Below are 12,521 nucleotides of genomic sequence, written 5' to 3'. Positions count from 1 at the left end.
GTAGGCTTCATGCTGTCTAGGAGTGTTGTGCAGATCCACTGGGGGTTCATTCATTAGTCAAACACCTACTATGGCCTCAGCTTTTGAAAACTCATTGAAAATGGAGGGTAGAAAAAAAGGAAAATCACAATTGTGCTGTTTCTAAAACTGAGAACGTTGGTACTCCAAGAGGTAATGTGAGTGGCTCTCTTAGCTATGTAGATATAAGGCAAGGGACAATTTTTGAGGGGAATACTTTGCCAGACATAGCTGCTGCAACATTTGGTCACTTGGGAAGCTAGTGGGCCAACTTGCATATGAAATCCAGGCCTTTGGGAGGTAAGGGATAGCTGTCACAATCCCAGGTGGACCAACGCTCATAGTGAGAAAGCAAAGCAAGAGCTCTGAGATCAAGGGAAGGGGGAGCCTTGCTGGTGACCACAGAAAGACCTCCTAGTTGGGAAGGTCCTTGGTCCTTCTCAGTAAAATAATGTAGGTGCTGTGATGTTCGTTTCATAGAACCGATGGCTCCTGGAGCGACAGCAGGCACTTCAGGCAATGGAAACACCATGAGCAAAGGAAAAGAAGGAACTGGGACACTCCCCTATTTTGCCCCCAAAGCCACCTCTTTTGGGGTGGTTGAATACATCCCTGAATGTATTCATCCCTGAATATAGGCCCTGAACACATCCCCTACATTAATACTGGGCCTCACCCAGTTGGGCAGAATCCCAAATGTCTAGACCAGGAATTAGGTCTGGATTCAAACTCCAGTTCTTATACTTCCTGGCTGGGTGACTTTGGAAAGTCACTTGACCTCTCTGAGCCTTCACTCATTTATTTCCTCAACAAGTATTTCCTCAAACAAGTATTTACACATAAGGGCTTGCTTATGTGCCGAGCACTGCTCTAGGCAAAAGATCTGCAGTAGTCAGGAAGATAGACAAGTTTCTACCTTCATGAAACTTGCATTTTGGTTATAATAAGCAAATATGTAAGCAAGATAATAACCTATGGAGATATTTGTTGTTCAGTCGCTAGGTCATGTCCAACTCTCGGTGAGCCCATGAACTGCATCACGCCAGGCTTCCCTGTCCTGCACTATCACCCAGAGTTTGCTCAGACTCATGTCCATTGAGTCGATGGTGCCATTCAACCATCTCATCCTCTGTCATCCCCTTCCCCTCCTGCCCTCAAACTTCCTCAGCATCAGGGTCTTTTCTAATGAGTCGACTCTTTGCATCAAGTGGCCAAAGTACTGGAGCTTCAGCATCTGTCCTGCCAATGAATACAGGGTTGATTTCCTTTAGGACTGACTGGTTTGATCTCCTTGCCCTCCAAGGGGCTCTCAAGAGTCTTTTCCAACACCACAGTTCAAAAGCATCGATTTTTTGGTGCTCAGACTTCTTTATGGTCCAACTCTCACATCCATACATGACTACTGGAAAAACCATAGCTTTGACTAGATGGACCCTTATCAGCATATATTAAGCTAATATTAATATGGAGATATTAAGCTAATATAAAAACCAAATTTCAGAGATGGTGGCTCCTTTAGCCAGAGCCATCAGGAAAGACCTCTCTAAGGCCATGACATTTGAGCTGACCTGAAAGATGAGAAAGAGCCAGGCAGTGAACAGAAGAGGAAACAGCAAGTGCAAAGGACTTGTGGCAGGAATGAGCTTGGTGGGTTAAATGAACAATAAAAAGGACAGTGTGACTGAAGAGTAGCGGGGTGAGACGAGAGTGACAGAGGTGAGGCTGGGCGGAGACCAGATGGCTTAGGACCCTGTAGACCAAAGGGAGGAGTATAGTTTATTCTAAATGCGTAGGAAAATCTTTGAGAGTGTTAAGCCAAAGGGTGGGAGAGTGTTAAACAAGCTGATCTTTGTTACAAGGAGAATATTGTCTGGTGTGTGAAGACAGCCTTTAGGGATAAAATGAGGAAGTTATCAGGAGGCTGTGGCCGTGGTCCAGCTGAGTTGATGGTCCCTGGACCAGGTGGCAGAACTGGGGGTGGCCAGAAGTGGTCAGCTGCAGGATGGTGTTGGAGGTAGAGCCAGTGACTCATGAAGTGAGGAGAAAGGAGAGGTACGGAGAAAGGCTCCGAGGTCTGGGTTTGAACAGCTGAGATGGAGAGACTGGGTGTGTATGTTGCTGAGCTAGGGTTGACGCTCAGGAGTAGGATCTTGGCCGTGCAGGGCATGGAGGCCCCATCTGGTACCCACGTGGAGCCGTTGAGTGGGCAGTTGGATACAGTCTGGAACTCAAAGAGAAGCCGTTCCCTCTGGAAATACAAAATCTGGAGCTCCTGAGCCTACAGATGGCATTTAAAACCACGAGACTGGATGAGATCATCGAGGTAGAGGGTGTAGGTCGAAAGGAGAAGAGACCCACGACTGTGGACTGTAAAATGAGACAAATGACACCTTCACCCGCGTGGCTCCGGTGAGATGTCGCGTGAACGCCCGCAGTCAGCGCTCTAACCGGGATTGAGAATCCCGGGGGGCGGGGCCGGGGCCGGGGCGGGGCCTATCTGGGGCGGAGCCGGCCAGGGGCGGGGCTGGGGAGCCGGGAGGCCGCTCTGGGGCCGGGGGGCGGCCGGGGCGGTGACGTCACCGTATGACTGGGTTTTTATGAATGAAAGGAATCCTGTGAGTGAGTAATTCCGGGAAGCTCGCCTTACAACTCGGCGCGGCCCCCAGCGCTGCCCGCCCCACAACAAAACTCGGCGCATCGCTCCGGCGATCCGGGCTCTGAGCGACCCGCGGTCGGGACCGGAGGGGGAGGCTGACCGAGGCGTGGGCAGAGGAGAGCAGCTCAGACGGCAGCGGGACCCCGTGCGTGCCAGGGACGCCAGGCGAAGCAAGACGAGAGGCGGGTGAGGGTCGCGGGACGAGCGCGCAGGGCCAGGGGGTGGCAGGGTCTCCGCGCTCCTGGAACATGCCTGGGCCGGGGCGCCGGGCCCGACTCAGTCGGTGCCACCGTGGATCCCTCGCCCGGACTGCTGGCTTGGGAGGGTGTCGAGGTGGGGGTGGGGTGGGGGGGAAGCGGCGGAGGTCCTGTGGGACCGAGACGCGGCCGAAACGAACTTGGCGGGGTGCGGGGTTAATGGGCCCCTTTTGGGGGCGCGGGCCGAGAGGCGGTGAAGTCGGGCAGGAAGGGGCAGCGCGGGCTGGCGAGCGTCAGCGTCCGCCCAGGCGGGGCCGGGGGCGGTGTGTGCAAGTACGTGACTCGGTGAGAACAGTCCCTGGACCGGTGCCCGCAGGCCGAGCGTGCGCGGTTTGTTTACGTCCGAGGGCGGGCGGGAGTGCGTGTGTGTTCCCTGGCCAGCGTCCTGGGTATCCTGCCCGGTGCGTGCTTGCGCCGCGTACCTTGGGGAATGTGAGAGTGTGTGTGTGTGTGTGTGTGTGTGTGTGTGTGTGTGTGTGTGTGTGTGTGTGTGTCCGAACGCTCCCAGGCGGGGCCTGTATAACCAGCGGACCGTACCTCCGAAAGAGCGTGACCACAGGAATAAAAGAAGAAGCGAAAGAAATGGCCCAGTCCATAGTCACAAGGGTCTGGGAATTCTCTCCCGGGTTGTCCCTTTCCCACCAGCCGGTGGCCGCCAGGCCCTTGCTCTCCCCGGAGTTTCCCAGGACCGCAGCCACGTGACTGCGGTGCCTTCAGCTACGGGGTGGGGCAAAATATCAAAGATCCCACCGGGCTTCCCCGGGGAACGAGGTGAAGGGGCCACCCCTGGCTCCATCACCCCGGTGGGTCTGGCAACAAAGTAGGCTGGTGTTCAGGTCCTTGTCCCCAGGTTTTCTGACTGCCTGGGGAAGACAGACTCTCCCCTCCGACTCTTCTTCATCCAGGGGGCTACCCAGCCCCTCAGTCACAGAAGAAACAGGAAGGGCGGGGGTGAGGGGGTGGGGGTAGTATGGGGGGCCGGGAACACGGCAAAGGTTGGAGGTAGGAAGGGATACCAGGCTTCCTTTCTCTGGTGGCTACTCCTCTGGCTGGTCTGGGTTCTAATGGCTGTACCTGCTGGATCAGGAAGGGTGAGAACCCAAGGTTGGGGTGGAGCTCGTTTCTGCCCTTCTGGTGGTTTCAGTTCACAAGTGGCACTAATCAGACAGAGCTATTGATGACTGGACTTGAGGAGCTAGTTGAGGACTTGGGCCAGGCTTGGTTAACAGGCAGTGGGACTACTTGTCTTGGTGCGGGAGGGGTTACTGTGAGAGGGCTGGGCCCTCCCACCACTGCCTCACCCTGTCTGGCTCCTCCATCAGTGCCCTGCTGAGGGATGTTGAGGGCTGAGCTGGGGCTTAGGGCTTCCTTGGTCCTATTCTGCCCTCTCTTCCTCCCTCCCACAGAGCTACAGGATCATGGGGTGTCAGGGGGGAGGGCATTGAGCTGGACCAGATAATCTTTTAACTTTGAATCTCTGAGCTGCTACCACAGCTGGTAACTTCTGGGTCCCCATCTGTAGCAGCAACTAGGCAACATTCAAGGTGGTAAAAGGGCAGTGGGCTGGGGGAGGTGTGACAGCCTCCACATACAGCTTAATTTCCAGGGGAACCATGCAAGAGAAAACAGAGCCAACAGCCCCAGGCGGAGGCCAGGGTTGTCCAGGAATATGTGGAATATGTAAGGGAGGTAGCCACCAGGAGCACAGGAATCAGGCAGGCCGATCTTCAAAACTGGGCAGGAAACATCCCTGAGCAGGGCTAGGGAGCAGGGAACAGGAGGAAGTGGCGGATTGACTCAGTCATAGATGGAAAGCTAGTACCAAAAGGTTTAACCTCCCACTGAATCACCCGTGGACCTTCAGTAGGGCCCAGGACCCAGTGAGGGCTCCCTTGGCCCCTGTGCCTCCCTTAGTCCTAATACTTTTAGCCTGCGTTGCCATGGAGCCCACCAAGGACCAGATGCTAGAGATAAGATAGTGAACAAATCAGATCCAGAGCTGCCCTCTGGGAGCTTACAGTCAAGGAAGGAAAACAAAGTCGGGGAAAGAGCCACTAAACTAAATGCAAAACCACAGCTGAGATAGATGGTATGAGGAGGAAGTCACTGTGATTACAAAAGTAATAACAGTTCTGACTTAGCCAGGGCAATCAAGGAAGGCTTCCCTGGGGAGGTGACAGTCAGCCAGAATGTCAGATCAAGTGATAATCATCTGTGAAGACCTCAAGGGCAGGGGCTTTGATTCAACTTTGGTCCTTCAGGGTGCAGCACCAAGCCTGGGACCTACAGGGTAGGTGCTTCTTGGGTGTTTGCTGATTGAATGAATGAATGAGCCCTGGGTCAGTGTCCTGGTAAAACTCCACAACACCTAGAGAAAAAGGCCTGGGAACCCCAGGCGAACAAGAACTCCTGGGCACGGGTTGTAAGATTCTTGAAGCAGTTTCTCCAAAGCAAGCAGATCCTGCAGGGCTCAAGTGACATCTCTTACACACACGCACCCTGTGGGTGCCTTTGGGGAATGTGTGGGGATGGTAAGAGTTCGTTTGTTGTCAGCACAGGGATCCTGGAAGAACGTGGGGAGAGAACGTGGTGGTGGCCAGAAGGGCCTACCACATGGGCTAGAGGGGAGGCTGGCATCATAGGGTTTTGAAATGGGCCGAACATGGTCAGGTTTGTAGGTTTGTGTCAGTAATGATCCCTCTGACAGAGAGGAGAGCTGGTGGGGTCAGAGGTGGAGGCAGACTGGACGCCAGAGAGCAGGTGTTTTGGTCTTGGTGCAGCTGAAAGAGGAAATGCTTAAGGGCTAGGCATGGAGCAGAGGGAGAGTCAAGGCTGACAGTCTCTGAGTTTGTGTTCTCAGGCCCCTGCCCCCAGGAAGTCTTCCCTGATTTCCCTTCCCTTGCTCCAGGGCCTCTACTCTGCTGGTGGTCTTGGAGTTCCATTCCAGGCCAGAATCTGACTCTCTAAACTTTTGACATTGTCAGTGCTAGGAGGTACCTTAGGCTTGGTGGTTTGGCATGTTGGGCCCAGAGAGAGGGAGTGGTGTACCTGAAGTCACACAGCAAGTGTTAGTGGGTGCCAGACCCCCAGGCTCCTCTTCCCTGTGGTGCTGGGTTCTCCCAGCTCTGCTCCCCTTCCAGCAGGGAGGAGGCTCCACCAGTGCTGGCTGCCAAGGCCCAGGAAAACACATTTTTTCCTTCTGTCCTCACAGAGGAAGCAAAATGGCTCAGCAGCCAGAGGAGCCCATGCCAGCGGGTGGGCCGTCTCCAGGATGCCTCTGAGTGTACTAGGGGGCCAGGGGCGTGGCTGCTGACTGGGCAATGCGGCTGTCAGTCCCCAAGCCACGCCTCCAGAGAATGTTAGGAACCTGCAGACCCTGGAGGTCAGCGCTGCTGGCCTCAGGAAGGGAAGAAGCAGGGATGGGGGCATGGGGAGTCTTCAGTCCGGTTGCGTAGTCGTATCCGACTCTTCCCCTTCAGAGAGAGGAGGACAGTGGCTCGCTTTGAAGAAGAGCCCTGAGCTGGGGACTCCAGGGTTCCAATCCACCACTGCCACCAAACAGCCGCCTGGTTGCTTCAGTTGCAGGACCAGGAGGTTGGATCAGCTGCTGCCTCAAGTCCAGGGTCTAACAGACTGGCCAAGGCTGCCTGGTGGAGGACCCCAGCCCCTTGGTTGACAGCCCAGCAGCACCTGGTCTGAAGCTGGAGGGCTGAAAGTCTGAGGTGTGACCTTCTTGTGACTTTCCCTCTGTGACTGCCTGGCTCTGCTGAGCTAGGATGTTCCTGGGCAAACATGGGTGCCTCAGCTGACATGTAGCATGTGCTTGAGGGGCTGAGGCTAGGACAGGAGGAGAAAGAGGACAGGAGGCAAGAACAGGTTCAAAGCCTCCCTGGGGTCCCAAAGTTCCTAGAACCACAGCCAACAGAGAGGATGGGACCTTCAGCCATTATCTAGTATAGGGGATGGCCAGCAGTTTCCTCTTGGGCCTATTCTGGAGGGCTGTGTTGAGGAGGATTCAGGAGCTGTGTCCAACCTCAGTGAGAAAAAGTGCGGTAATTGATTATTGATGTCCGTGTTAGGAGTAGAGGGAGGAATGTGGGGAGATAAACCAAGCATTTGCCACTTCTGATCTTTCTAAGCCTCTTGTTTTTACCCACGAACACTATGATGATTGTCCCCTTTGTGAGGAAACCAAGGTCCAGAGAGGAAAAATGCCTTGTCCTAGGGGCCATGCCTCCAGAGTTCTGCATCGGTCACCCGCCACATATTGCTCAGCAACTAGCGGGCTCTTAGATCACCTCTCCCATCAGGCTCTCTGTGTAGCCCAGACTGCCTGGGCATCACGTAACACCCCAGCCCCCTAAACAGGCAGCCAGGAGGCCTGGATATCTGTGTGACACTTGCAGACCCAACATAGATCCTGGCACATCAGAGCTGGGTAGCCTTGGAGCCAGGCAAGTCCTCTTTACAGGGGTGGAGAAACAGGGCCCAGAGAGGATGCCCTGTGAGGACCTCACTGCGAGGAGACATGTGGTTCCATGCGGCCCCAGACCCAGGCTTTATCCACTGTTAGCTGTGTGACCCTGGACTACTCTATTGACTTCTCTGGCCATTACCTCACAGGGTTGTTGGGAGAACTGGGGTGCTGATGGTGTGAAGGCAATCAGGATTCAGTCCTGGGACCTTTACAGGTGTTCAGAATACCTCCTGATTTAGGAGAAGGCAGCCATTCACCTGCTGTGTGACTTCAGGCAAGAGGGGCCCCTCTCTGGTCTCCACCTCCCCTTGGGTGAAGTGAGGAGGCAGGGACTAGACAGTCTGTAAGAGCCTTTCCTGTGTGACCCTGGCCAGCCAGAAGACGCCAAGTCAAAGCGATGTCCCAGGAATTGCTACAGGCACTTTCATGCATTGGAGAAGGAAATGGCAACCCACTCCAGTATTCTTGCCTGGAGAATCCCAGGGACAGGGGAGCCTGGTGGGCTGCCGTCTATGGGGTTGCACAGAGTTGGACACGACTGAAGCGACTTAGCAGCAGCAGCAGCAGCAACCCCTCCTGGACAGACTCAGCAATTCTAATAACCCCCCAGGTGCTCGCTGACCTCCCGTTTGTATCATTTGGTTCCATCAAAACCCTATGAGACAGGTATTGTTCCCAACCTACAGACGGGAAAGTAGAGACCCAGAGGGGAGGAGTGGCTTGCCCACAGTCACACAGCCTGGAGAAAACAGAGATGGGATTCAAACCAGGCTCGACCCTTAATCCACTGTTCCTTTCCTTGTTTCCTATACCCTCCCTGGGAGCCAGTTATGAAGACAGAATCCCTTCGTCTCCCTCCCATCCTCCTGGTATCTGTGTGCCACCCCTATCTGCGGAAGCAGATAGAAAGGAGGAAGAATTGGAGGCAGGGCCAGGAGGTTTTTCTCTCGACAGTCTTCAGCAGGGTTTGGGCTTGGCACGAGGTTCAGACCTTGACAAGCTGGGTGACAGTGTCATAGACCACCAATCCACACCTCACCAGTGCCTGCTCCCTGCCAGCCCCTGTGCTGGCAGCCTCACACCCAGAGCTGTCTGAGCCTGGTTCTTGGCTGTGGAGGTCCCTGTCTGGTGGGGAGTCAAGGAAATAGACCGTGACAACATAGGGCAGAACTGCTGGGGTTGGCGGTGCTGAAAAAGTCCTAGGAGTCTGGGAGGCCTTCCTGGAGGAAGAGATGTCCACGCTCAGGGCAGAAGGCTGAATAGTAGGAGTCTGCCAAATAAGTGGGAGTGGGAGAAGTGTCACAAGGTTTGGCGTGACCCAAAGGCAAGAAAGCATGCGGTGAGAGGAAGTGAAAGAAATTCCTTGTGGCTGGAGGGCAGAATAGAGGCAGGCCTGGTGTGAGAGGAGCCTTGGGGTTAGTAAATGGGGTTATGTGATATGGTACAAGGGGTGTTTTAGCCAGTTTTAGCCTCTCTGAAAAGGTAGTACTGAGCAAAGATCTAAATGATGAAGAGTCTTTGGGGAGATAAAAAGAAAGAGAAAAGTAAAGAGAACAACAAGTGCAAAGGCCCTGAGGCTGGAATGAACCATTCAATGAGGCCACTGTAGCTGGACCACTGGGGCCAAGGAAAGTGGTATGAGATGAATTCTAAGAGAGCAGGGGCCTTGAATGTGAAGATAGTAGTGTTTGGATTTTATTCCAAGTGGGAGAAAAACTGACCTTGGTCTCCTCTCTCCGCTAGGTCTTAGCCCAGAGGGTACCTTCTGCGAACATGTCTGTGGATCCCTTATCCAGCAAAGCGCTGAAGGTGAGAAGGCAGCCCTTATTGTCTCCAGTCCTCCCCTCCCTCCCTGCCCAGGCTGAGCTCCCATCCCAACTTCCCCTTCAGTTCCTAGAATCCCCAAGAGGGGCTCAGCAGACATCAGTCATTCATGAAGCCATTCATGGGCTTTTCCAGGCCCCGCCTGGCTGGGAAACAGCAGGCCTGGGCTCTGGCCATAGGCTGTGTACCCCAGGGCAGGTCACTTCCCTCTTTGGACCTACTTCCCCATGAGGACAACGTCCAAGGAACTGTTGGACTTTAAAGGTGCTTTCTTGGGTTTTTCTGGCTGAGTCCAGGCCGAGTCGCTGGGTTAGAATCCGGACTGAGCTCTAGGGTGGCTCCTTTTGTATCCAGATCCCGATCTCTCCCGGTTTTCCCTTTGGGGATTCCTGCTCCCTTTCGGAGTCTTGGAGCAAGTCCAGCCACCAGCTCAGTGTCCCTGGCGCGGAATGGGGAACACTAGCGGTGGAGGGGAAGCCGACCCCAGCACCTGCTGCGCGCCGGGTCCAGAGCTCAGGGCCCGCGGGGTAGAGTGTGACCCTGAGCCTCAGTTTCCCCACGCGCCCATGCCCGCAGATCAAGCGTGAGCTGAGCGAAAACACGCCGCACCTGTCGGACGAAGCGCTGATGGGGCTGTCTGTGCGCGAGCTGAACCGGCACCTGCGAGGGCTCTCGGCCGAGGAGGTGACGCGGCTCAAGCAGCGGCGCCGCACACTCAAGAACCGCGGCTACGCGGCCAGCTGCCGCGTGAAGCGCGTGTGCCAGAAGGAGGAGCTGCAGAAGCAGAAGTCGGAGCTGGAGCGCGAGGTGGACAAGCTGGCGCGCGAGAACGCCGCCATGCGCTTGGAGCTCGACGCGCTGCGCGGCAAGTGCGAGGCGCTGCAGGGCTTCGCGCGCTCGGTGGCCGCCGCCCGCGGGCCCGCGGCGCTGGTGGCGCCGGCCAGCGTCATCACTATCGTCAAGTCGGCCCCGAGCCCCGGCCCGGGCCCCGCCCCTGGCCCGGGCCCCGCCTCCGGCCCGGGCCCCGCCCCCGGCCCCGCCCCCGCCGCCTGCTCCTAGTGCTCGCTGAGACCCGCTCTTTCCACCCACGCCCATTCCCCAAACCACGCCCCTCCGACCCCAGCTGCCATCCCTAAGTGCCTAAGCGCCGCCTCTGTCTCTAAGTGCCATTTCTCTGCAGCCACCAGCTCCCCCCGTGGTGAACACACGTTCCCTCCCCAGATCCTGTCTTCCTCGTGCGATCTCTGAAACTGGGACCTAATGGCCCCGGGGAGGGGCAACTTTGGTGAGATAGGAAGTCGGGTGAGGTCGAGGTCTGGCGTTTCCTAAAAACGTCAGCCTTCTTAGTTTGGGAGGATGGGATACAAAGCTGATTAGAGAAGGGCCATAGAAGGGAAGATGGCCACCCCTCATTTTGTAACTGTTTGCTCAGATCGTGCCATCGGCCCGTCCCCACCCTCCACGATACAAAACTAGACTTGACCCCGCATGCCTCTGGTAGGATTGTCCAGCTGGAAAGTTGATGTTCCTGCCTCTGCTTTGGGCCTGGATGCCTGGCCCTCCAGAGCTGGAAGACTCATTAGAAATCAACTAGTGAAGCCCAATTCACAGATGGGAAAACAGGCCTCCAGCGGACCTGACAATGCCCAAGGCCACATATGCTTAGCGGTTAAGCTGGAACCGTGTCTTTCCACTGCTGCCCTGAGATTCCAGCCGTGGTCAGGGGGACAGTGGTCGGGGCCTGAAAAGGTGATGCAAGGGCCTCCGTGGTAGCTCTCTGTGAATCAGGTGAAGAGAAGTAGAGGGAAAGAGTAGGTGATACAGATGGAAGAGAGGGAAGGAGCTGGCCTGACTCTGTCCTGGGCTCTCCCTGAACCTAGGGAGCTGGCCAAAGAGAAAGGGGACAAAGGAAGTGACCACAGAGGCAGGTGGGGAGATGAGAAGACAGATCCTACTGTTCTGAACCCTGGGATAGGGGTCCTTAAAAAGGGAAGGGTCCGACCTGTCCATCCTTTTGGGTGGGGGCGGGTCACTGCCATTGACTGCTATTCTCCTGGGAAGTCTGGCCCCAGCCCCTCCCCTTTCCCTGTTAGACAGCTGCCCCTTCGCGCTGTTTATTTATTGCACGAATCTAAGTTATTCTCCCCAGCCTGAGGCCTAGCGCCCACTGCCTGGGAAATGTGGCGTGCAGTCCTGAGCTGGACTTTATATTTTATATCTGCAAATAAAACACATTTTATCTTATATTTAGGGAAAGCCGGATAGCAAAACAACCAAAAAATGTGTTTTAAAAGAAAAGTGCCCGGCCCCCAGAATTTATTTATTTTTCTGACTTACAGTAAGCGAGTTATCCGCCTTCTGTATTTTGTAGACTTCCTGAATAAAGTCAAGTTCTCTTTTTCCACAGTTTAGAAGTATGTGTCCTGGTTTATGATTTTTTTTATTTTTTTTGCGGGGGTGGGTTCTGAATGTGGGCCCCAAGATGGATTCTGCTTTCAGTCCCAGGCAGAACCCTCTGCTGGGTGGGAGCGTTTCCTCCAATTTGCAGATGAAGAAACTGTGACCCATCACTAACTCTAGCACCTGGGCTTGCGCTGGGGTAGGGTGGGTTGGTGGGGTTGAAAGGGGATGTAGGGTGGAGGTGGGAACCAGACAGGGTTTTGTCCTTCCATCTGGGTGCCTGGAGCCAGGGAGCCTCCCTGGGGAAGGCAAAGCCAGGCGAACAACGAAATGTAGGGTTAAATTCCCTGGGCATCCCGTCAGCAAATAAACAGTCCCACCCAGAGAGGAAAATTCCCCAGTTTAAGAGGAATTGTACTTTCACATTGAGGTCTGACTTTCTACAGCCAAATAAAAAATATTTTCCTCATGTTCCGGAAAGGCACAGGGAGGCAGAGAGAGAAGTGACTTCCTCACCCCCAGCCTGCAGGCCTAGAATGCAACCCTGGGTCTCAACCTAGGCCCCAAACTCCCTGCTGTTGCTGTTGTTCAGTCACTGAGTAGTGTCTGACTTTTTGCAACCCCACGGACTTCAGCATGCCAGACTTCCCTGTTAATTTAATCCAATCTGCCAGTGCTTCCGGGGCACCGTGGGAAGGAGTGTTCTGTGGTCCAGGGGTCAGGGAAATTGGGGTGTGTTTTTCTCTAGCTGTATGACCTTCAATGTCTCATGTCACTGCTTGCAGCCTCAGTTTACCCATCTGTACAACTCAAGAAGTGTAAGGTTATATGTGTGGCAAACACTGGGGATGCCAGGGGCTGTAAGCTTCCGCAGGCAGAGTGAACGCTT

General features: G+C 54.9%; 1 protein-coding gene across 1 annotated transcript; it reads left to right on the top strand.

The window, feature by feature from the left end:
- Window positions 1–2,525: 2,525 nt before the first annotated feature.
- On the top strand, window positions 2,526–11,646 carry MAFF (MAF bZIP transcription factor F). The gene is made up of 3 exons (XM_027540808.1): window positions 2,526–2,860; window positions 9,152–9,217; window positions 9,809–11,646. Exons 2-3 carry the CDS (start codon window positions 9,182–9,184, stop codon window positions 10,289–10,291), a joined length of 519 nt encoding a protein of 172 aa, XP_027396609.1. The 5' UTR covers window positions 2,526–2,860; window positions 9,152–9,181; the 3' UTR covers window positions 10,292–11,646.
- The last annotated feature ends 875 nt before the right edge of the window (window positions 11,647–12,521 follow it).

This window comes from Bos indicus x Bos taurus, chromosome 5, assembly GCF_003369695.1.
Source record: "Bos indicus x Bos taurus breed Angus x Brahman F1 hybrid chromosome 5, Bos_hybrid_MaternalHap_v2.0, whole genome shotgun sequence".
NCBI classification, from domain to species: Eukaryota; Metazoa; Chordata; class Mammalia; order Artiodactyla; family Bovidae; genus Bos; species Bos indicus x Bos taurus.
The sequence above is the reverse complement of the archived record's forward strand: the minus strand, read 5'-3'. Positions and strand labels throughout refer to the sequence as shown.

Coding starts and splice junctions, on each gene's coding strand:
- MAFF (XM_027540808.1), top strand. CDS start 9,182: ATGTCTGTGGATCCCTTATCCAGCAAAGCGCTGAAG. Junction 9,218..9,808: donor TATCCAGCAAAGCGCTGAAG/GTGAGAAGGCAG, acceptor CCATGCCCGCAG/ATCAAGCGTGAGCTGAGCGA.